The 23,419-nt window shown below is 46.7% G+C and overlaps 1 protein-coding gene and 1 long non-coding RNA gene across 2 annotated transcripts in view; both read right to left on the bottom strand.

Annotated features, from left to right (window-relative positions):
• Positions 1-13,945: 13,945 nt before the first annotated feature.
• LOC138775156 (zona pellucida sperm-binding protein 4-like) lies at positions 13,946-20,438 on the bottom strand. The gene is made up of 10 exons (XM_069955846.1): positions 20,367-20,438; positions 18,109-18,385; positions 16,249-16,439; positions 15,884-15,981; positions 15,472-15,599; positions 14,845-15,034; positions 14,619-14,769; positions 14,464-14,542; positions 14,247-14,360; positions 13,946-14,084 (listed from the first exon to the last, which is right to left on the bottom strand). The coding sequence occupies exons 1-10, from the start codon at positions 20,436-20,438 to the stop codon at positions 13,948-13,950; spliced, it is 1,437 nt and encodes a 478-aa protein (XP_069811947.1). The 3' UTR covers positions 13,946-13,947.
• Positions 20,439-21,181: 743 nt separating this feature from the next.
• The window catches only part of LOC138790499 (uncharacterized), a 44,065-nt gene continuing 41,827 nt past the window's right edge, over positions 21,182-23,419 (bottom strand). The window contains exons 2-3 of the long non-coding RNA XR_011363100.1: positions 21,892-22,013; positions 21,182-21,280 (exon numbers count right to left, since the gene is read on the bottom strand). This is a non-coding gene — a long non-coding RNA (uncharacterized lncRNA). The remainder of the gene's footprint in view (positions 21,281-21,891; positions 22,014-23,419) is intronic.

Genomic DNA, 23,419 nt, shown 5'->3' with positions numbered 1-23,419 from the left:
CATGCAGCAGCTGATAAGTACAGGAAAACTTTCTGAAACTTTTTTTTTTAACTTGAGTTACCCTTTAAAGGGCTAGGTGTGGAGTCTGGTTATTTTAAGAGGTCTTATCTAGCGGTTTGAACTACAAAAACGAAAAACTTTTCACATATCCTAGAGACATGTTCGAAGTTTTAAAGGGGGGAGAGAAGGGCACGGGTGAGGGCTTCACTACCTTCTCTTCATGTCTTAGACTGAGATACTCACACAGACTTATTATGAGACCATCTTGATCAGAGAACACTCGCAGTCCACACTTTTCCCTGCTGTATCTTGCAGTTAGTCAGGGTCTGAGGGTTCAATCAAAACCTTTGCCTTGTATCTATGACAGTATCTATGACAGTGGCAATTATCTGACCACTACATGGAGATTGTATGGCGGTATTATTAGTTCTATTGGTGCCTGTATACTGGTAGCATATCCATTCCCCTGATTGTATAAATACGTAAGATCCGCAGCTACACAATTGTGTTTATGGAAGATTCTGGTGCATAGTTGGTCTATGCTTAGACTAGACAGTCTATGAATGCAACAGCCTGAGTCACTTTTATAAGTGACTGTCTAGTCTACCTTTACGCTGTTGAGCCTGTAGAATGAGCTCTGCTATGTCTGTACCTCGTCCTGCCATTCTTTTAGTTGAACTGTAGAATAGGTTTCCATACATAATAGCAGAGGTTTTACCACCTTAAGTAAGACATATTAGTAGTCTTAGAATCCGACTTAGAATAAAGGTGGATGGTGATTCAAAGGGGCTATCCAGGCTTAGAAAAACATGGCCACTTTCTTGCAGAAACAACACTACTCCTATCCTCAGTTTGAGTGGGGTTATGCAGCTTAGTTCCATTAATGTGAATGGTGTTGAACTGTAATACCACACACAACCTGAGGACAGGGATGGCGCCGTTTTTTGCAAGAAAGTTGCTGTTCTTCTTCTATTTCTGGATGTCCCCTTTAAACCACTGTGGCACATTACCCCGCCACAGTACGAGTCTCATTCACCCACTGTGCTGGGAACCACCATATAGTCCTATCCACTTGGGGGTGCAACTGTGCGTAGTAAAATAGAATTGGACCTCAGCCCTTTAGTGGTCAGGGGTCCTAGAGGCTGGACCCCCCACAATTATAGTGTTATGTATTTTCTAGGGCAGCATCCATAATGCAGAATAAAGATAAGGGAGTAGGTTAACCTGCAGTCCCATGTAATACCACAGGGCGCACATGCTGCTACATGGGCTCTGCTACATCTGTACCTTGTATATATCACAGGATTGTCTATATTGGTACAAACCAACAAAGGCAGAAATATTTATCACAGGCATATCACGACTAAAATATCACTTTTATATGTTACCTAGCTTAAAAGCATAAAAACATCACAATACAGAAAACACCCAAAGACTATAATAATGGCTGGTGTGCGGGTCAAAGTTAGAAAAATACATCCATCATATGCTTAGGCTATGGTCACACACTTTATGAGACCGGCCGTTTCGTGACCCGTTTCGTGATAGTAACAAGCATGGGCAGCAACACATGTATACTTATATTTGAGTGGAATACCCCTTTAAGCCAAGCAAGTGTATGGCCAATAGATATGTGAGTGTGAGACCAACTTGATAGATATACTAGAGGGCTGAAGATCATGTCATTTCCTGATAATAGGTTTTAGGTAACAGCACATGGCGAGTACAGCCAGCAAGGATAGAGCAGCTACTGGCGGGATTACAGCCAGCAATGATAGGGCAGGTACTGGCAGGATTACAGCCAGGAGATAAGGTTTATTTACCAAGTAAATGAGGGTTTCATCAGATCTGGAAAGCAAAGATCATGTTCTGTTATTTTTGGACACTTCTATTGTCCCCATTTTGGTTTGGCGTTGGCAGAGCGTGTATCATGTGATTTGCCGACTCCATAAAGAAAGTAGAGGCCTAGTAATCTAATGGTCCTGGGCCCAGTAAAAAATATATTCTAGGACCATTATATATCCCAAATATACTACAGCAGGGGTACTCAACAACTTTTAGTGGAGGTCCACTTACCGGGGTCTATAGTCAGGTGAAGGTCCGAGCTGAACATCAGTAGGAAACGTGTTTTGTTACTTTTCACTTTTTGTTGAACTATTTACATACAGAATTGCTGCTTATTAGTGGGAAAACTGGCATTTTCTCTCTCTCACCAGCCCTTCAAAATTAGGTACAAAAGGGGTGACTGCCTTAGTAATATATAGCTCCCCCTGTAGTATATAGCCCCTGTGCACTCTCCCCCAGTAGTATATAGTCCCCCCTGTGCACTCTCCTCCTGTAGTATATAGCCCCCTGTGCGCTCTCCCCTGTAGTATATAGCCCCCTGTGCGCTCTCCCCTGTAGTATATAGCTCCCATGTGCTCTCTCCCGGTATATAGCCCCCCTGAACTCTCTCCCAGTATATAGCCCCCCTGTGCTCTCTTCCCATGTATATAGCCCCCCTGTGCTCTCTCCCAGTATATAGCCTTCCTGTGCTCTCTCCCCATGTATATAGCCCCCCCCCCTGTGCTCTCTCCCCCTGTATATAGCTCCCCCCTGTGCTCTCTCCCCCTGTATATAGCCCCCTGTGCTCTCTCTGCCTGTATATAACCCCACCTGTGCTTTCTCCCCTTGTGCTCTCTTCCCCTGTATATAGCCCCACCTGTGCTCTCTTCCCCTGTATATAGCCCCCTGTGTTCTCTCCCAGTATATAGCCCCCCTGTGCTCTCTCCCCCTGTATATAGCCCCCTGTGCTCTCTCCCCCTATATATAGCCCCCCTGTGCTCTCCGCCAGTATACAGGCCACCTGTGCTCTCTCCCCCTGTATATAGCACCCCTGTGCGCTCCCCCCCCCCCCCCCCCCATATAGCATTAAAAAAAAGAAACCACTTATACTCACCTAAGTCCTGGGCGTCCTCTTCTCTTCCTCCTGTGACCGCACTGCAGCGGTCACTAGAGGGCGCACTCCCCGCCGGCGCAGGAACGTCACTCGCCGCCGACACCAGAGGTGGAGCGCGGCCTCTTGTGATCGCTGCGGCCACGAGAGTGACTGACAGGGCGGGAGCCAATGGCTTCCTCTCTGTCAGTGCTGCTACCGCGGTCCGCCGGTTGAGGGCCCCTGTTCTAGTGGAATGTTGGCCCGCTCTGCCTATGACTCTGCTGTTGATCTTGTTGAGTGTGCTCTTATAGATAGAGAACATTCAAGACCTTCTGATGAATAGCAAAATCTGATTAAGTCTTTAATCCATCTAGACAGGGGAGGCTTACTTGCTTTAGCACCCCGATAAGCAGCCGCAAATTGCACAAATAGCGCTTCCGGTTTTCTGTATACAGTAGTCTTTTTAAGGTAGATAGAAATGGCACGTTTCACATCCAATAAATGGAGATCCGGATCTTTTTTAAGGACTGGCAAGACAATCTCCTGATGGAGTCCAGTTAGAAGTTGATCACACTTTAGGAAGGAATCCTGGCATGGTACGTAATACAACAGCACCCTGAAGTAAACGTAAATAATAGAGATGAGCGAGTAGTGAAATATTCGACTTTCGAGAATTCAAATTGAATAGGCACCAATATTCAACTATTCGAACGAATATTCGATCCCATTATAGTCTATGGGAAAAAAATTCTCTGCACTTGGAAATCAAAATTCGACCACTTGGAGGTTCCCCAGTCCCCCATGAAACCTCCCTAGACAATGCCAACACCTCCAAATGACACTGGGACATTAGGGGGAGCATGCCTGGGTGCACCCAACACCCCAAAATAGCAGTATAATGGCACTCTCCACAGTTGTGAAGGAAAAATATTTGCGAACGCTTTACGAACATTTATGGCATTGTTCACACATTTCGTTCGTATTTTTCTTGCGCAGCGTTACATACATGATTCCAATGTGCATCCGCAGAGCGTCATGTTATTCGCGCGTATCACGCGTAATGCTGTACGAATGTTACTGCAACAGTATGTATGACGTGCCTTTTTCTGGGCTACTGGAACAATATGTATCATGTGCCTTTTACTGGGCTACTGGAACAGTATATATCAGGTGCCCATAGTGGGCTACTGGAACAATATGTATAACGTGCCCTTAGTGGTGTTAAACAGGGACACTATAAGTCACTTGTACACACAGGGTACTGGAATGAATACACCTGCTGATGCTGCTGCTGTTATATCATCTATTTCTTAGCACTGAGAAGGGCTTTGGATTCAGAGATGACTTTTTCGCTGGATCTTAGCCCTGAAAAGGACTTTTGGGTTCTGTAGTAATCCTGCCTAACCAAAACGCTACTAAAACCTATCTCTCCCTGCTCCAAGATCTTTCCCTGGCTAGGTTGACAGCTCTTCTGCAGTCGAAAGGCGGGAGCCAAGTATTTAAGATTCAAGGTCATGTGGTTCAGCTATCCAATGAGGGTAGATGCCGTTCTCGCGCTGTGTGCGTACTCCCAGGGTCCCTCACGGCCTCCCTGCATGGTGATTGGATTAAAAAAAGCGCCAACTGCGATGGGAGGGCTTTCGAATGTTTCCTGCGTATTCGACTCAATACTCGATTGAATTTTTACAATCGAATTGTATTTGCTCATCTCTAGTAAATAAGGTTCTTTAAACGATAAGGCCTGAATCTCACTTATCTGCCTGGCTGAAGTGATGGCTATTAAGAATACAGTTTTCCACGATAAAAACTTTATATTGGCCGACTCTTGCGCTTCAAATGGTGATAGGCAGAGAACTTTCAGTACTAAGGACAGATCCCATGACGGAACTGGACTGCGAAAACTCGGTCTTAACTTCGCAATTGCTCTAAAGAAACGAGAGACTAAAGGTACACCTGTGAAACGACCTTCTAGATGGGCATCGATCGCTGTTAAATGTACCTTCGGTGTATTGAACTTTTTTAAATCCATTCTGTAAAAATTAAAGAAGGGAGCTTACTTCACTAGTGGATCTTGAGGAGTCGGTACACCATGAGGAATATAGAGACCAGATTCTAGAGCAGTGCTTCCCAACCTTTTCCACATCAGGGCACCCCTTGGGGGAAAAAATAGCTCGGGGCACCCCTACCAAATAATGTTCTACAAAATACAAAAGCCGTCATTCAGAGACTCACAGGTGACGTCTTCTTTGATCTGAGGCATCACTTTCCCTTTTCCTCTCCATCCGGCCCAGACCACCATGATGATTTCTTTCAGCTATGTTTCATGTCTTCAGAACCTGCCAGACAAACATCTCTAGCAACTTTCTTCCCTTTCTTCCTCCTATACGCTCCCATACAGTAGTAACTGCATTGTTTGGTGTCATGTGCAGTAAAGCGAATGGGAATGTGGGTTGCTTCTATGTATAGCATCCCCTGCTGTGCCCTCATATAGTAAGAATGCCCCCTGATATGCCCCCTTATACTAATAATGCCTCCTGATATGCCCCCTTATTCTAATAATGCCCCCTGATATGCCCCTTATACTTATAATGCCCCCTGATATGCCCCCTTATACTAATAATGCCCCCTGCTGTGTGCCCCATTCAATAATAATACCCCCTGCTGTGTACCCCATACAATAATAATGCCCCCTGCTGTGTACCCCATTCAATAATAATACCCCCTGCTGTGTGCCCCATACAATAATAATGCCCCCTGCTGTGTACCCCATACAATAATAATGCCTCCGCTGTGTACCCCATACAATAATAATGCCCCCTGCTGTGTACCCCATACAATAATAATGCCCCCTGCTGTGTACCCCATACAATAATAATGCCTCTGCTGTGTACCCCATACAATATTAATGCCCCTGCTGTGTACCCCATACAATATTAATGCCCCTGCTGTGTACCCCATACAATAATAATGCCCCCTGCTGTGTACCCCATACAATAATAATGCCCCCTGCTGTGTACCCCTTACAATAATAATGCCCCCTGCTGTGTACCCCATACAATAATAATGCCCCCTGCTGTGTACCCCATACAATAATAATGCCTCTGCTGTGTACCCCATACAATAATAATGCCCCCTGCTGTGTACCCCATACAATAATAATGCCCCCTGCTGTGTACCCCATACAATAATAATGCCTCTGCTGTGTACCCCATACAATATTAATGCCCCTGCTGTGTACCCCATACAATATTAATGCCCCTGCTGTGTACCCCATACAATAATAATGCCCCCTGCTGTGTACCCCATACAATAATAATGCCCCCTGCTGTGTACCCCTTACAATAATAATGCCCCCTGCTGTGTACCCCCATACAATAATAATGCCCCCTGCTGTGTACCCCCATACAATAATAATGCCCCCTGCTATGCCCCTAGTAAGTCCCCCACCTGCTATGCACTAATAGTTATAAAAAAGAGACAAACATCCTACTCACCTAATCCATGCTCTTTCTTCTGGCTCTATCTTGCGAGCCACGGGGACAAAACCTCTGGCAGGCGTGATGATCACGCCTGCCGGAGAGGTCACGTCCTGGAGTCCCATAGGCGGCTGGCATGAAGTGCCAGTGGCCTATGGGATTAAATTCTGCTCACTTTAATGTTCCACCCGCTCATGGAACATCAAAGTAATCGGTGCATCCCTAGAAGCTCCGCGGCCGCAGCTTCTAGGGATGCTTAAAGTGACAGTGTCACAATTCCAACCGGGATCCCCCGACACCCCTGGCGGTTTCTCCCAGCACCCCACTGTGCCACGGCACCCCAGTTGGGAAACGCTGTTCTAGAGTATACTCTCATAGTGCTGGGCTTTCTAGATGCTAAAATGGTGTTCACCACTTCTTCCGACAGCCCTCTTCGCCTTAGGGAAGACCTCTCATCCTCCATGCTGTTAATTGAAGGTTGCTCACTTGTGGGTATGTCATGCCTGCTTGAAGTAGGAGATCGTTGGATTGAGGCATTTTCCAAAATTCTCCTCTCGATAACCTCAATGCTAGTGGAAACCAGGCTCGTCTGGGCCAGTGGGGCAAAGTAAGGATGGCATCCACTCTCTCTTGCTGTATCTTCCTCAGACTTCTCAGAATCATGGGAAGAGGGGGGAAAGGCATAATCAAACTCTTCTCTCCAGCTGACCGAGAGTCCGTCTATGGCTACTGGGTTGCCTTCTCTGAAAAGAAAGCAGAAATGGGTGAGTTTGGCATTTCTGTAGGTTGCCATCACATCTATCGTTGGGGAACCCCACCATTTGGTGATCTGCTTGAACTCTCTGGTGTTTAACTCCCACTCTCCAGGGAGCATCAGATGTCTGCTCAACCAATCTGCTTGGATGTTCAAGGAGCCCTTGATATGGATAGCCGAGATCGCTCTTACATTGTTTTCTGCCCAGGCCATTATCAGGGTACACTCCTTTCTTGAGGGCTCCTTGTCCCCCCCCTGCTTGTTTAAATAATAAACAGCCGATATGTTGTCTGACTGTATTTGGACATGTTGATCTTTTAGGAGGTGATTGAAGTGAACCAGGGCCAGCCTCACTGCTCTTAAAGGGGTAGTGCGGCGCTAAGAAATTATTCACAAAATAAGACACATTACAAAGTTATACATGTATGTTATGTATGTGAATGGCCCCCTTCCCCGTGTTCCCCGCCCCCCGCCCGTAGACCCGGAAGCGTAATGCATTATACATTACCTGATTCGTATCGATCCCTGTCCGCATCTTTTCTGACAGTGATGTAATCTTCGGGAGGCCGGCCAACCCGCTCCTGCCGTCCCTCATGCTGGCCCCCCTCTGCCGCGTCATAACTGTGCTCAGCCGCGATTGGCTAATGACGCGGCAGAGGGGGGCTGGCATGAGGGACGGCAGGAGCGGGTCGTCCGGCCTCCGGAAGATTACATCACTGTCAGAAGAAATGCGGACGGGGTAGGTCGACACGAATCAGGTATGTATAGTGCATCACACTTCCGGGTCCACGGGCGGGGTCGGGGAACACGGGGAAGATGGCCATTCACATACATAACATACATGTATAACTTTGTAATGTGTCTTATTTTGTGAATAATTTCTTAGCGCCGCACTACCCCTTTAATTCCTTTAAATTGGATGACAGGTGATTCTCTTCTGGAGACCATCTGCGCTGAACCCAGCTTGTCTACATGGGCACCCCAGCCCCAAACGGATGCATCCGTAGTGACTAGATGATGAAGAAGAGTTGTGCCTAGACGCGGGTGAGGAGAGGTGCACCACCAGAGAAGGCTGTTTTTGAGAGACAGAAGTATAGGCATTCAGTGATCAAATCCTAGAGTAGACTTGTTCCAGAAGTGGAGAATGTGCTTCTGTAACACTCTGAAGTGAGCTCGAGCCCAAGGGACCGCTTCTATAGAAGATGTTAGGAGGCCTAGTATCTTCATTGCTACTCTCACTTTGCAGGTCCTGTTCTCCTCCAGAAAGTGCACCGCACATAAGACCTTTGAAATTCTCTCCTCTGAAACTGTCATATTCTGGGTATCTATGATATACACCAGAAACTGAATTCTTGATGACGCAACTAGAGACAACTTCTTGTGGTTGATTAGGAAGCCGAGCGGCAGCAGAAGGGGTTAAAGAGGCGGCTGCATTACATACTAGTATGTATTGACAGGGGCCTGCCAGGACCTTGATTTGTACCGGATCTCGCTGTAAAACTCGCAGTGAGATTTCTGCTGCGAGACGATACGTGTGAACATACCCTAAAGAGGTATATATCATCATCTCTATCTATCACAATTTCTTCCCCTTCAGAGTGAGAGAAGGATCTATCCGGGTAGATGAGATCCAGTTAACCCATGGTGTGCTGCCGGAGGAACGATCAGGAAATTCATTTTGACATTTCTACATTGATCATTTATGTTTTAATGTTAAACACATTCCATTACGTAATGAATTTATATTGGTAACTACTTCCGCTAGCACACATTACATTGTAGAATACATAGACCTTTTGTTTTTTAAAAAAAACTTTCCACATGATTTAGGGTGATATCAGCTAATTGTATACTAGTGGTCGGTACATGTCTTATTAGTATAGCTGTATATTTCATTTCCTCTATACCAATAACCTCTGCATTCTTGCATCAATGGACAATCCTAAATCAATTAATTAACCCCTGAAGTGTCAAATCCTAAACATTTAGAGTTATCCATCAACTTTATAGCATATACACTAGAAAGTGCAGAAGCAGCCTTTCTGATTTTGGATAACCCCTTCGCTGTCCCGCAGCCAGCGATTAGCTGACAATTATTATTGTAGGGGGGCGTGGACAGGTAAGTAGAGATGAGTGAACAGCTGAACACCTGTAATTGTTTGCCTGTTTTAGTGCAGTTAGTTAAAAAATTCAGATGAACCTGAATTTTACGTAAAAATTTAGCAAACCTGCCAAATTGAACTTTTAAAAAGTTTATTCATCTCTAGCTGTGACCATCACTATGTAGGCTGATGCTTCCTTCTTCACTCAACGTGAATGAAAATCAGAAAGGTAGATATCTTTGCTTCCTACCACAAGGACGAGTTCACACTACCTGAAACGCGTAGTGAAAATCATCCCGGTCGGTACGGCAGAATGATCTTCATTTGTGCTGAATTGGGATGCGGGCCGGAGCCGCACTCTCCATTGTGTGACCTGTCAGCCTTGACATCTCAGTTTTTTTGTGCGGCTGCTAGTGATCCCGACCGAAGTGTATACACTCCAGCCGTGATTCCATAGACAGCAGCACAATATATATTTCCTATTAATCACGTCCGTGATTTACAGTAAACTTACGCTGTGTGAACATAGCCACAGGTTGTATCTGTTAATAAAACTTGTCTCAATTTAACATCAATTTTCTCCCATTGTTTACGAGCACTAAGTTACCTCTGCCCATGCCCACGATAAGAGGCAGGACCCCCACCAGAAGGCATTTTCCCCTGCGTTGTGATAGACTCATGGCAGAGGACTGTCCCAGCTGATGGACTGGCTGCTCAGCCAATCAGTGACTGGAGCTGTCTTCCTTTCCGTAGGGAAGGTGTCCCACGAGTCCCACGTGAAAAACAGTACAGCCTATGACCTAGGTTCTCTCATCTCTATTAGTGACGTGTCAGCTCTGGAAATCCTGAAGCCAGTAGGGGTCCCACGGCCAGCCCCACCACTCACTTCTTAAAATCCTGCAGGGGGGAAATTGATTACATAATTCGCACCACCAGGCCCAGGCTGAAGCACTGGAGGGGGAAATGACCCAAGGACGGTGTAGCTTCTTTGTAGGTGCTATTGCAATAACCACGGAGTCCCGACATGTTTCGACCTTTGTCGTTGTAACCACCTGTTTTCCTACAGTGTCGTGTGATCCGTCCTACTAGGGTGACACAAGGCCCAGTCCTAGTTACCCAAGTTGAGCGAAGTGTTGGAGGGTATCCCGGTGTCACCTGCAATGCGAGATAGAGTATGTAGGCTCTTGGCTGCTTTGCTCTATCTCATGGGTCTCCCACCTGCGGCCCTCCAGCTATTGCGAAACTACAACTCCCGTCATGCCTGGACAGCTAAAGCTTTGGATTTGACTGTCCAGGCATGATGGGAAATATAGTTTTGCAACAGCTGGAGGAACGCAGTTTGGAGACCCATACTCTATCTGGATCAGTTCCTCTGCTGGTAGGATACTGTCCTTCACTTTTAGAGATGTTCACAGTGTGGGTTGGGGTGATCCCGGACCTGTCCTCTCTGTTGGTGTTTAGCACTGCATTAGAGGTAGAAGGGTTAAACTTGGCTAAGTGTGGGTCTACACCCCTCTCCCCATGTGACAACTTCCTACAGGGTGTGTAACAGCTCCTGTGAGTGGTGGAGAAGAGAATGCGAGAAGAAAGGAGGATAAAAATAGGTGGAAGAAAAGAATAGCTCTCATTGGTAAGCAGAACCATGTGGTACAGAAATAACAGTAACCCATTAGTAACTACAGCTGTGCAATACTCAGGCATATACAACACTGACATCTAGTGGTGAACAATAAAATAACTTCTGAACACTTCACCACTGTTTAAAGGATAACTCCTGGCCAAAAGTATTTTTAATATGTTTTTACTTAAGTAAAGTTAGACAAATTCCTAATGTACATTAATTATGGGAAATGCACATATAGTGCTATTTCCCTTCATTTAGAAGATCAGGCAGGGTTCAAAGTCTTAAAAAAAAAACAGGACATCAAAAATCAGTTGTAATTCATACGAAGTGTCCAGCAGGGGGCACAGTAAATGTAGAAGTCTATGGAACTGTATTGTCAATGGAAGTGTATAAAATGTAGCGTAAGGGGTGGTTACAGGACACCATCCTTTATTCATGGAATACTTTGGGGAGCACTCCCTCCTTGATGCTGTGGGACACATACACTGCACTTCTCCCATCATGTAGCTCATGTCCTGGAGCTGAAGACTTAGGGTACTATTACATGGCCCAATGGGGGCCCGATAATCGGCGCTCGTTTACTGGGCCTATTACATGGCCAGATAATAGTTTAACAAGGGCTGCATGGACATAGTTACCGCAGGACTACATATCCCAGCATGGTGTGTGGGGTAGTATACAAGACTACTACATCTCCAAGCATGGTGTGTGGTAATATACAGGACAGTTTTTTTTTTTGCTTTGGGGCCCCATGAATTTTAGTTATGCCCCTGAATATATAGGTACACATCCAATGTGTATTCAATCTGTGTGAACATACAAGCGTATAATCAGTGCTCAGCTGTCTGAGACCAATTTCACATGTACCACAATCCACTGAGATTCCCAGTAGTGTCCGTTTGAATAATTACATACTCAGTGGAATTTTGTTTCCGCTCTGAGTATGTAAACCCCATCCCCTTTAACCCACTGTTGACAGGTGAATACTTTACCTGTCCGCGCTCCAGCCTGCTTCTGGGGCTCACGTAGGTCCAGCTCGGCCAATTAGCGCGCTGTCCTACCACAGCCACTGGGAGTAGGGAGACGCAGGCCAGAGCGTGGACAGGTAAAGTAGGGCGGACAGGGTTTACACTTCTACCAGTAGGTAAACCCATTCAAACTGACTACCTGGAATCCACAGTGGATTTCACACTACTGTGTCCTGTCATTTTCTGTGGCTGTACAGCCATATTGCAGCAGCTTTTTCATTCCCCTTTGAATATATAAAGCCCCTTCCCACTAAACCCACCAGTGCTGGGCTAATATGTTACATGGCTGGACTTCTGCCTTGCTTCTCAGGCAGGAGCTCGGATGAGATTGAAGAGGAGCTGCAGCAGCTGTGACAGTGATTACCATCTGGCTGCTGAACATGTAGAGGGTGGACTGTGTTGGGGGAAGTACAGAGAAGAGTTCTTACCCCTAAACATACAGAAAATATTTCTCACCTGTTCCCCACGTTTCCAGTGTGTCCATCGTCCTCCTCTGCCCTTGTCACCTGGAGTCTTCACTTACTCCCCTGTAAACTACTAGACCCTTGGGTTACACACTGGTTTTGGCAATGATAGGAGATGTGGGACTATAAATTGCTGAGTCCCTATGCAGGGCATTATGCTGTGTCAGGTTAAATGGGCACTGTTGCAAAAAACTAAGGGGGGGGGGGGGCGCAAAACTGACTGTTTGCACCGGGTGCAGGAAAGGCTAGCTACACGTCTGGGCCCTGGTACTACTGCCCCTTCATCTGCTCATACTATGAGAACATGGAGTAGTACAGTGTGTATGTGTCCCACAGCACTGCGCAGGGAGGTAGTTGGATGCACAGCCACCTCTCCCTCCTCGGTGCAGTCCATTTGGGGAGCAAGTGTCCTTGCTCCCCAAAGTATTCCATGAAAAGGATAGTGTCCTGTAACCACTCCCTAACACTATATTACATATACTGCACCCCCTTGCTAGACCTTCCACATGAATTACAACTGATTTGTGACATCAGTTTTTAAATTTAAAGCCGCCCTGATCTACTAAGTTTAGGGAAATATCACTATATGTGCATTTCCCATAATTAATGGGAAATTAACTTATTAAAAACCACTTGTGGCAATACTTCTCCTATAAGCTGACAAAAGAACTTTTACTCAGGTCTGAGACCAAAAAGTGGTGGGACACCACTAACTTAGCACAGATCAAGGAGAGACGTCCCTGTATTCTAGCTTTTGACATAACCTTAGTAAGCCCAAAGGGAGCAATACAATTATGACCAATATTACCCTATAAGTATGCAACACAATTTGAGTCTGATCAGTGTTACTCAATGGGGAATTCAATTGAGACCTTCTCCCCAAGAAACTCTAGACAGACAAGTTGTGGACTTGTTATTGACACTGCGTTACAGCTTAAAGTGTCAGTCGTACAGGCGATTAAGAAAATTTGTAATTGGGTTTATTAGGCAAATATGCCAGTATCTGCATTCAAAAAGACTTCCCCAGGTCCCCCCCCCCCCCCTTCACTGCTCATTATCAGGAAATCTCGACTGTTTACATCAGTCGAGCCCTGTCTGTTCTATGGAGAGGGGAGGAGGGAGATTAGTCACCAGCAGAGAGCAGACAAAGGATTACACAGTGGAGGCCAGAGATGACCTCAGAGATAGCCAGTGATGTAGCTGTAAGTTAAACTTTGTTGTCCTGTCTTGGTGCCTTATCTCCCTCCAACCCTCTCCTGTCCATAGAGAGCCATGATGATTGGGGGGGGGGGGGGGGGGGGGGACGTCAAACTGCTTTATTATAAAAATGCATTTTCCCAATTACAAAGTTTCTTAAAACCACCTCTATTGATTTCTGCAAAAAAAAAAAAAAAAAAATTTGAACAGAGACACCTTTAGGCTGCATTCACATGTTCCATGAAATCGCTGCAGCACTGTCATTACACAGACCATGTGAATGCAGCTTTAGGGCCTACTTTGTTAGTAATAGGTGGTCGAGCTGCAAAATCTCAGTATTTCCCCTAATACACAACACTTTTTTTTTTAGAAAGCACCACTTTATTTAGGCATTTATAGTGGACACTACACATTTCCTTTGTCTTCTATACTTGTAGATACCAAGAAGAGACACCATCACGACAAAACCGGCAGCTGCTGCTCCTTGTAGCCAAGCCAGGGCAAGATCAGAACCAAGAGGACCTGTGTATAGAAGGGTAGACTTTAGAGGAAATGACACTACAACACATATGGAACCATCCTAGCATTACAATGTCCGAACACAAGGTACATGTAGTTGGGCACCAATACTGTCAAATCTTGACTACTGTACTATATATCCATTTATTCTGTATAGCACCTTACCCTCCATACCGAGAACCTCATCTGTTCTCATCTCTTCAGGGAGAAACACTACAGGGCCATGAGCAGAGACCATGGTAAGAGCATCTTCTGTGGCCAAGGATCCAACTGCTCTCTCTGCAAGACAAGGTTAAGAGTTATACCCCAAAACACCATTGATCAGAAGAAGTCACAAGAGTAAGGAGACAATGGAGCTGAAACACTAATAACTTTTACATACTTTGCCTTTGGGGACAGGTGACAGCACAGGACTCAGTAGCAGATGGGACACATACAGAAGCGCTGCAGTGGAGAAACACCTGTAGACAATACAAGTTGTTGGACACCAGAAGTTGAGTTGTGTTGGTTACCATTAAGTGTTATATGGAACATTACCAATCCTTTAAGAGCGGTCTGGGTGGCAGAATCCACAAAGGTGAAGGCGCTAACAATGAAGCGCTTGTAGTGTGTTGGGAGAGGCAGGTTCTGTGAGGAAGGGCCAACAGGAGCCAGCTGGGTGAGGTAGGAGTCTCCTTCAAAAGGGCAGCTGGAAAGGGAACACATTAGGTATACCACGGCAGCCTCAAAGACAAGTTCTATTCATTGTCCATTCAGTCCTCACCTGTTGACCAAGATGGGCCATTGTGGAGCCTCAGTAGGCACAGGAGAATTGGTGGCCCAACAGTTGTTCAAGACCAGAATCAGGCTGGGGTCAGTCCTCTGCAGAATCCGGACTTCAGCATGTACAGGATCTCTTAGTATTCTCTCAATGGGATAATCCTGGTCAGCATAGTATGAGGCGTACCGCTCATCTGCAAGACAGTTTTGGCTTCTAGTAAACACATTAGCTCCTCTTCCAATTACCACTTGTCTGTCTATAGCATGGGTCTCCAAACTGCAGCAATACTACATTTCCCATCATGCCTGGACAGCCAAGTCCAAAGCTTTATCTGTCCGGGCATGAGAATTGTGGTTTAGCAGAAGCTGGAGGGCCGCAGTTTGGAGACCCATGGTCTATAGAACCACAGCTTGTATGTCCACCCTCATAACCAAGCTAAATTGTTTCAAAGCAACCAAGTCGTGGACTGTTTACAGATGTGACCTTAAGTAGTTGATGTTCTGGTAGTGTCTACTATTTATATATCTTCCAATCTACAGATGCCAGTAATGTGTAGTCTATGGTTACTCTGGATCTGTTTTAATAGGCATATTAGGGCCATCAGTTTTCCTTGGCCCAGTGTCCAGTTACCTTGAGCTATTCTCATCTCCAGGAGCAGAGGTCCAGATGTAGATACAGGAAGAGGTGGAGGAAGGGTCAGAACTTCTACTTGTAGGGGGGCAGCTCCGATCTGGGTGTAGGTGCAGCGTACAGTCACCCTGTAGCGAGAAGAATACCTTCGTAACCCGACTAGCATCTAAAAGATTCTCATACACTTTAAAACTGAGGTGTGAACCTGCCAACAGCAGTAGGTTCAGCCAATATTCATGTAGTGTATGGGGGCCTCCCAAGTCAGATGGTTGAGGTAGGCAGTAAAAATCCATTATGTCTGACCCAATTCTGAGGGATGAGCCCCTATCAGCAGTCTGGCTGTAACTTACCCCTCACCGAAGATAAAAGGTTTATGTATTAGTGGTATATAGGCCTGGAATATTCCTCTTACCTCATTGTACTGTCTCTGGTGATTGATCCCATCTGCCAGGTCCTTATGGTTTTGGTTGCCTCCACAGTGCGTTCATACACCATGGATGTGCCATCCACCTGTTGAATCAACCAGTGGTCTTAGACTTCCATCCTAGCTTGGCAATGCAAAGTTATTCATTCCATAGACAGTTAGTTGCCAGCACCACTATTAACCAGCCATCAGCCAATATGCATCTAGTGATGTTAGTGGGGATCTCCAGAAAGTGCTTGAGCCATGTTTGCTGAGCCTTCACAAGTCCTACCCTATGAATTGCTCATTCCCAGCAGGGGGTCAGGCCATCTTATAGTGCTTAGCAATAAAGTCAGAGCCACACTTAAACTCACCTGTTTGGGACCCCCACAGGACAAGGGGAACTGGTACCCAATAAATGATGCAGTTGCTGCTACTCTCAGGTTGGGGCACGAGCTGGAATCCACATCCACTATCCGTACAGAGTCCAAGATCAGGGATGGTACAGTCAGGTCTTTGGAGATGGCAACCACCATGTTATTATCAGCAGAGCAGTAGGCAGTCACTGTGTACGGGGAGGACAAAGTGTTATGTCATCTAGTGACCATATACAGAATGGTCAGATAGGGAAGGTTCATTAAGATCTAAGATTTAGCCAAGATTATAAGTATTCCCAACTTCCCATGCAGCGTATTGCCGACTCTTAGCTAGGTGCTTACAAGCTCAGTAAAGGAGTTGTCTGCAGTATGTGCTTTGGGACCAGAGGCTGGTGTATTACCCTTCTATATAAAGAGTTGCCAATTGAGTAAATATGGATATTACAACCCAAGCAGCAATTGTATGTCAGTCTCTGGAAGAGATAGCTTATTCCTTGTGAGTATACTGCTATCCCTGCAAGCCCATGTTTAATACGTTATAACTACCAGTGTGGTATCCCACAATGGGTGTTGCTAGTCTATACACCCCTTGCAAAAGTCTGTACTTCAAGTAAAGTGGTAATGAAGTGGTAATGAAGTTATGCCTAAGTTTTGCCACTAGATGTTGCTATACAGCAAGGGGTTTATTGTGTGTTTTTAATCTGTGCACCAATAAGAGCTCTTCCCTTCTGAACCCATCTTTATTCTTTTTTCTTCTCCACACTTCACCACTCACAGGAGGTATTACACACCTTGTAGGAAGTTGTCACATGTGGAGAGGAAGTACACACCCACACTTAGAGAGTCTTTGTAGAGAGGACACAAGACTGTCCCTTCTGTAGTTTAGCTGGGCCCTGGCCCGGCCAGATCCCCTGTCAGGGACGATAGTACAGTCCAATCTAGTCTGGAGTGAAGTAGTGGACAGACACATGGGAGACGCAGAGACTTCCTAAAAGCAACTCTTATTCTAGTTATTAAGTGTTAAACTACGAGAGAGGACAAGTAAATCACCCAAATCCACACCGTGAACATCTCTAAGGTGCAGGATAGTACCCTGAAAAAGGAACTAATCCGGACAGAGTAAAGTTGCTACAAGCCTACGTACTCTATCTTGCAGCGAGGGTGTAACCAGGTAATTTTTGCCACCCTGCTCAACTCAGGTAACAAGGTCTGGGGCTTGTGCCTCCTGACACTGTAGGGCAATAGGTGGTATCAATGAGGTCGAAACATGGGCACAAGTATTCTACTTAAAGTTCTGGCAGAGCACACTTCTACCCTTGGTTAGAACTCTCAAGACAAAACTCCTCTCTGAACCTTCTCAGCACACAGCAAAGTCAGCACAGCTCTTGCCTCTAAAGCTCCAAGTGCAGATTGTGTCAAGTCAAAGCCTATTGTCAGCTGGTGTACTAAGTATTCCTGTAGTAAAGATATTTATAACAGGACGCCGATTATTGTTCAGACACCTTTACAGTCATTACCCCATGGGTCTCCAAACTGCGGCCCTCCAGCTGTTGCAAAACTACATTTCCCATCATGCCTGGACAGCCAAATACAAAGCTTTAGCTGTCCAGGCATGATGGGAGTTGTAGTTTAACAGCTGGAGGGCCGCAGTTTGGAGACCCATGGTCTACCCTTTCTGTGGGTGGCAGTACAGATAGTCCAGGGGGGGGGGTCACAACTCTACTCCAGGCCACTTTGATAAGTACCAAAGGAACCCCCCCCCCCCCACAGCCCGGTAGGTCACCGACCACAGGGGAAAGGGTATAGTCAGCCACCTTAAAATAAAAGCTGGTGTACCCGAAGGGCACAACAACCTACCATTTGGCTGAGCTATACTTCGACCCACCACAGTAGTGGCGTCATACAGCACCATGTAATGGGTCACTTTACAATGTACTACTAGATCAGTCTCAATAGCTTTTGTTTTATAGCAGCAACTTACGTTTCTTCCCATAGAAGCAGCGCGGTACATCAGACTGAGAAAAGCAGCATCCACGGCCTTCACACTGCTCTCTGGATACAGGGTCATTGGCACATGGCAGGCGGTCACTTGGCTGGACTGAAGCGCAGTCACTTGCACTAGGAGCATCCATAGCTGGAGAGGAGAAATCAGAAGGACAAGATTAGACACTAAACCAATGAGCAGGGGCGCCGCAATCATGAGGCGACCTGAATCGTCTGCCTCAGGCGGCGCCACTAGCTGTCACCATGGGGGCGGCATTCAGTGGCAGATTATAATATGAGCGGTTCGGGTGGCCGCCCACATTATAATCCGCCACTGACTGTACCATGTACTGGAGCCCCCCCGCCCCCGGGCAGTATCTGTAATGAGATGCTGTGAGCGGGGGGACTGTATTCATAAGCGCCGCGCTGTACTAAATCAGCCACGCCGTGCTGATACTACAGTGCGGCGCTTATGAATACAGTCCCCCCCGCTCCCAGCATCTCATTACAGATACTGCCCGGGGGCGGGGGGGGGCTCCAGTACATGCATTCCACGTCCGTGATCCGTCAGGATCACGGAACGTGGGAATGCAGCCTTTAGTCCCCCGGCTGATGTGCGGCTGCCCGGGGTGTCCCGTCCTGTCCCCGGCAGTGCGCGCATCAGAGAGCTCCCCGTGCGCCGGAAGTCACAGCCACAGGCGCACGGGGAGATCTGTGATGCGCGCGCTGCCGGGGACAGGACGGGACACCTCCGGCAGCCGCGCATCACCCGGGACCAGACCAGAGAGGCTCGACGGGGGAACGGAGGGCAGGTGAGTTGTGTGCTGTTTTTTGTTTTATCTGCTGTGCAGGGGGGGGACTATCTATAAGGGAGGGGGGGGGGGGGGATGATCTATAAGGGGGGGACTATCTATAAGGGAGGGGGGGGGGGGATGATCTATAAGGGAGGGGGGAGAGGGAAGAGGGGGACCATCTATAAGGGAGGGGGGAGAGGGAAGAGGGGGACCATCTATAAGGGAGGGGGGAGAGGGAAGAGGGGGACCATCTATAAGGGGGGGGGGAAGAGGGGGACCATCTATAAGGGGGGGGGGGGGAAGAGGGGGACCATCTATAAGGGGGGGGGGGGAAGAGGGGGACCATCTCCTAAAAGATCAGCACCCTCCTCTCCTGACATCCTCTGTGCTGCTGGGACTTCTCCTATAGGATTAGCACCCTCCTCTCCTGACATCCTCTGTGCTGCTGGGACCTCTCCTATAGGATTAGCACCCTCCTCTCCTCACATCGTCTGTGCTGCTGGGACCTCTCCTATAGGATTAGCCCCCTCCTCTCCTGACATCCTCTGTGCTGCTGGGACCTCTCCTATAAAGTCAGCCCCCTCCTCTCCTGACATCCTCTGTGCAGCAAGGGACCAAACATTATGTTTATTGGGGACAGCAGTGGGGGGGGCAGTAGTGGATTATAATGTGGGCGGATTGACGGGGGGGGGGGCGTCATTCTATAGTTCGCCTCGGGCAGCAGAGAGGCTAGAATCACCCCTGCCAATGAGAATAAATAAAGTACACAATAACTCAGAATGTTCTGCCCTGGTGGCTTGCCCTCATGAGTAGTTAGCCATTTATGCAACCTGTGTAGGTTTCATAGGCAACAAGGTCCACAGCCACCTATCAGAGATAGAGACCCCCTGTTTTCCTACATCCATGTTAGGATTTCTAAAGCCCATCATAAATGGCTTCAATAATTTAAAAAAATTATTTATTTTTTTATGCTAATAGTTAGAGTTCCACTAAATAGGACAGCCAGTGCACCTTCTGGAGCAACAGTGCCGTGGCCCGGGGTGCAGGTTGCAGGAGTTGTGTGCAGCAGGTCAGCTTCTGGTGTGGTAGCCAGGAGTGGCAGTACCCATCCCTGGACACATGGGCACCAGACCTTGGTAGAACGGTGTGAGGACAGGGTGCGGCACAAGAGATGACAGTTCAAGGCTTAATCAGAGCCTAAGTATACTTAAGAATACAACTGCACAGGGCAAAAAAAAAAAAAAAAAAAAAAAAAAAAAAAAAAAAGTAGATAAGGCTTGTGTGCAAGTACAGGGGCCGGGTAGATGTACTCTGACAGGTTGTGTGTAGAATAGGTACTTGAAGCCTTGTGACCACATTTAGACATCTGCTTCTGACCGCCTTCTGCACAACAAGATTAGCAAGTGCCATGCTGGGTACTAAGAGTCCCAGGTCTGTCTCTGGGTGGAGCTCCTACTAAAGAATTCCCAAGTGGACGAGTCAGTAAGGTACTTTGGTCTGTAGCAACTTTGCCTTACTGGGGATCAGTCCCTCCACCTTTCTTTAGGGGGTGACTGTCCTGACTGAGAACCTTGGCATAGACATGGGTGGTCCTAATGTTCCTGTTACCCCACTTCTAAGGATTAGCACTGCATAGTGCTGGTATCAGTCCCTGGAAACAATTCATCTCTTACCCAGCTAGACCACAACTCACTAACCACAAGAAACATCTATCCTGCCTAGGGCCGTGTCACAGGAAATCAGGGTGAGTGTAGAGGTGTAAAGAGTGTCTTGCACCTGTGATTGGTTAGACATGACTAAACCTTTGTAGGTCTCCAGTGGAAAGCACAGCTGCCCGCACTGTGTGACACCCGAGTTACATTCTGACAGGTGGTTAGAACTTTGTGGGACACTGCAACAGTAAGGTTATAGGGGTTATCCAGGGCTACAAAAACATGGCAGCTTCCCCCCTCCCTAGTCTCCAGTTCAGGTGCGGTTTGCAATTAAGCTCCATTTACTTTAATGGAACAGAGTTACAAACCACACCCAATCTGGAGATGAGAGAGGGGAATAAGTGGCCATATTTTTGTAGCACTGGATAACCCCCTTTAAACTGACTTATCTTTTTCAACTATATAAACAGAGTTCTGGTTTATTGTAGACTTACCTGGAAGAGCAGGAAGAATGGGGCACATAAGATCCTTCTTGTGATACCGAGTTTTCACACCATCAAGAATTTCTTCCAGAGCGACAGTCACCACGTAGTTTCCATTCTGCAATTACAGGACAGTTCTGACCGTTGCATTAAGAAATCCCAATATGCCATGAAGTTTGAGCCTTTGAAAAGGCTTACAAACACATGGCCACTTTCTTACAGAGAACACCACTCTTGTCTACAGCTCAGGTGTGGTTTGTAGTGAAGATCCATTCAGGACAATGGAAGTTGGAATGGAACCCAACCCAAACTGGAGACAAGTGGTCATGTTTGTTTAGCTCTGGATAACCCCTTTAACAGACTGGCAAGTCAAGTCCATTTCAAGTTAACTCCTTTGCCATTATATTATCTGGGCTGGCTTACATTGGATGTTGCCCTGTACTGTAACTGCTCTCCATATGGTATTCTGTCATACAGTGCCATGTTGGTCAAAGACTTCCATACATACACAATACTTTGTAGCAGCACCATAATACATACCACCATATAATTGACCACATGAAAGCCCCAACAGTACTGTACAATTGTTAGGACTCATGACGATGGACAGAAGAGATCCTTAGTACCCCTAGCAAAAGTGACTGATGCTCCCCGTGTGAACAGACCCCTAGAGTCATCCCTGCTCAGGAGTCCAGTCTATGGCCAACTTTAAATCTCCTTACAACTTACCTCCTCCCGCACATAGCAGCCATCAAAGGAAGAACCGACCACCATCAATCTGTTAGATTTCTCTATAATCCAGGTTCCACAGGTGGAGTCATTGTGCAGATTGTGAGAGGTTCCATTCTTGCCTAGAATCAGAGTAGATGGTCAGGTATAAGTTACTAAACGTCAGTATGATGTTACAGATTGTGTAGCACAGTATTTTAGATAGGAAGGCCTTAGCACTAGAGATGAGTGTGATGGGAGAATGCTCGAGCACAATCATTCAGTATTTGAATACTGGTGGCCAGAATTAAATGCATCCCTAAGGAGTCTGGGAAAACATGATACAGCCACATGTCATAGGTTGTATACATGTTTTCCAGAACTCCCTGGGGCTACAACCAACTTCAACCACCAGTAATCAAATGCCAGACAGACAGACAGACAATACAGCGTGCTCCCATTAGTGAATGACACGCTGCATGAGGACAAGGTGTTGGTGCACTGTGTTATACAAGCAGTGACATATGCAGAGATATACAGCGAGACACTTTTTTTTCTAAGCATGAATAACCCCTTCAAAACATTTCCTTTTAGCTTTTAGACATTCCAGCTCTTACCTATAATGTTCAATGCAAAGAATGCATTGTCCAGCAAAGACGGAAGAGAGAACTCCATAGCATCATCTCCACAATGCAGATGGGAAGGATCATCCCAGTAATCCTGTACTGCACACACTACAGACCCCAGCCCATAGACCCAAAGCACCAGCACAACCCCCACACCTGCTCCAAACAAGCCCATCCTGCCAGCAGCCACCTATACCTCAGTCTGCCATAGCCCCAGCTTTATACCTTGTGAGTGATCCCAGAGCCGCTGTGTGATAGGACGGGGGATAAACTAACGTCAGGTGTGAGGTGGATGATGAGGATCACTAGTGGCTGTTCCCACATGCATGCACATATACTGGGATCTACTGCAACCTGATCATAGCACAAAGAATAGTGTGGAGTCCCAAGATTATGCAGTACCTGCAGTCCTGTGTAGAGCACAGCTACATCTGTATGGACTTTGAAGGGGTTAGTCTATGTTGACACCTTGCAGTTTCATTACAGTATTGTGTCATTTCAGTGTAAAAAAAAAAAAAGGCTGCAGCATTGCAATAAAAATGCAACATGTGTGAACACAGCCTACGGAATTCCCGCGTATGACCTGCGGTGGATTCCGTCGCTCACACTCGCACACGGTGGCTCCCATCTCCGCCCGTGCCATAGACACTATTCTATCCACGGGCGGATTAAGCATGCCGCCGAAAGAATTGACATGTCACTTCTTTCGGCGGAATGCGAAATCCGCCTGTGCATAGAATAGTGTCTGTAGCACGGGCGGAGATGCGCGCCGCCACGTGCGGGTACGAGTGACGGAATCCGCCGCGGGTCATACGTGGGAATTCCATAGTGTGCATGCACCCTAATTTTAGGCTACGTTCACATGTTCTGTAGATACGGTCTGTGCATCATCATTCATAGTAATGCAAACTCCAAAACAGTTT

The sequence above is a fragment of the Dendropsophus ebraccatus genome, chromosome 1, assembly GCF_027789765.1.
Source record: "Dendropsophus ebraccatus isolate aDenEbr1 chromosome 1, aDenEbr1.pat, whole genome shotgun sequence".
In the NCBI taxonomy this organism is placed as follows: Eukaryota; Metazoa; Chordata; class Amphibia; order Anura; family Hylidae; genus Dendropsophus; species Dendropsophus ebraccatus.
This window is presented reverse-complemented; position numbering and strand designations above follow the sequence as displayed.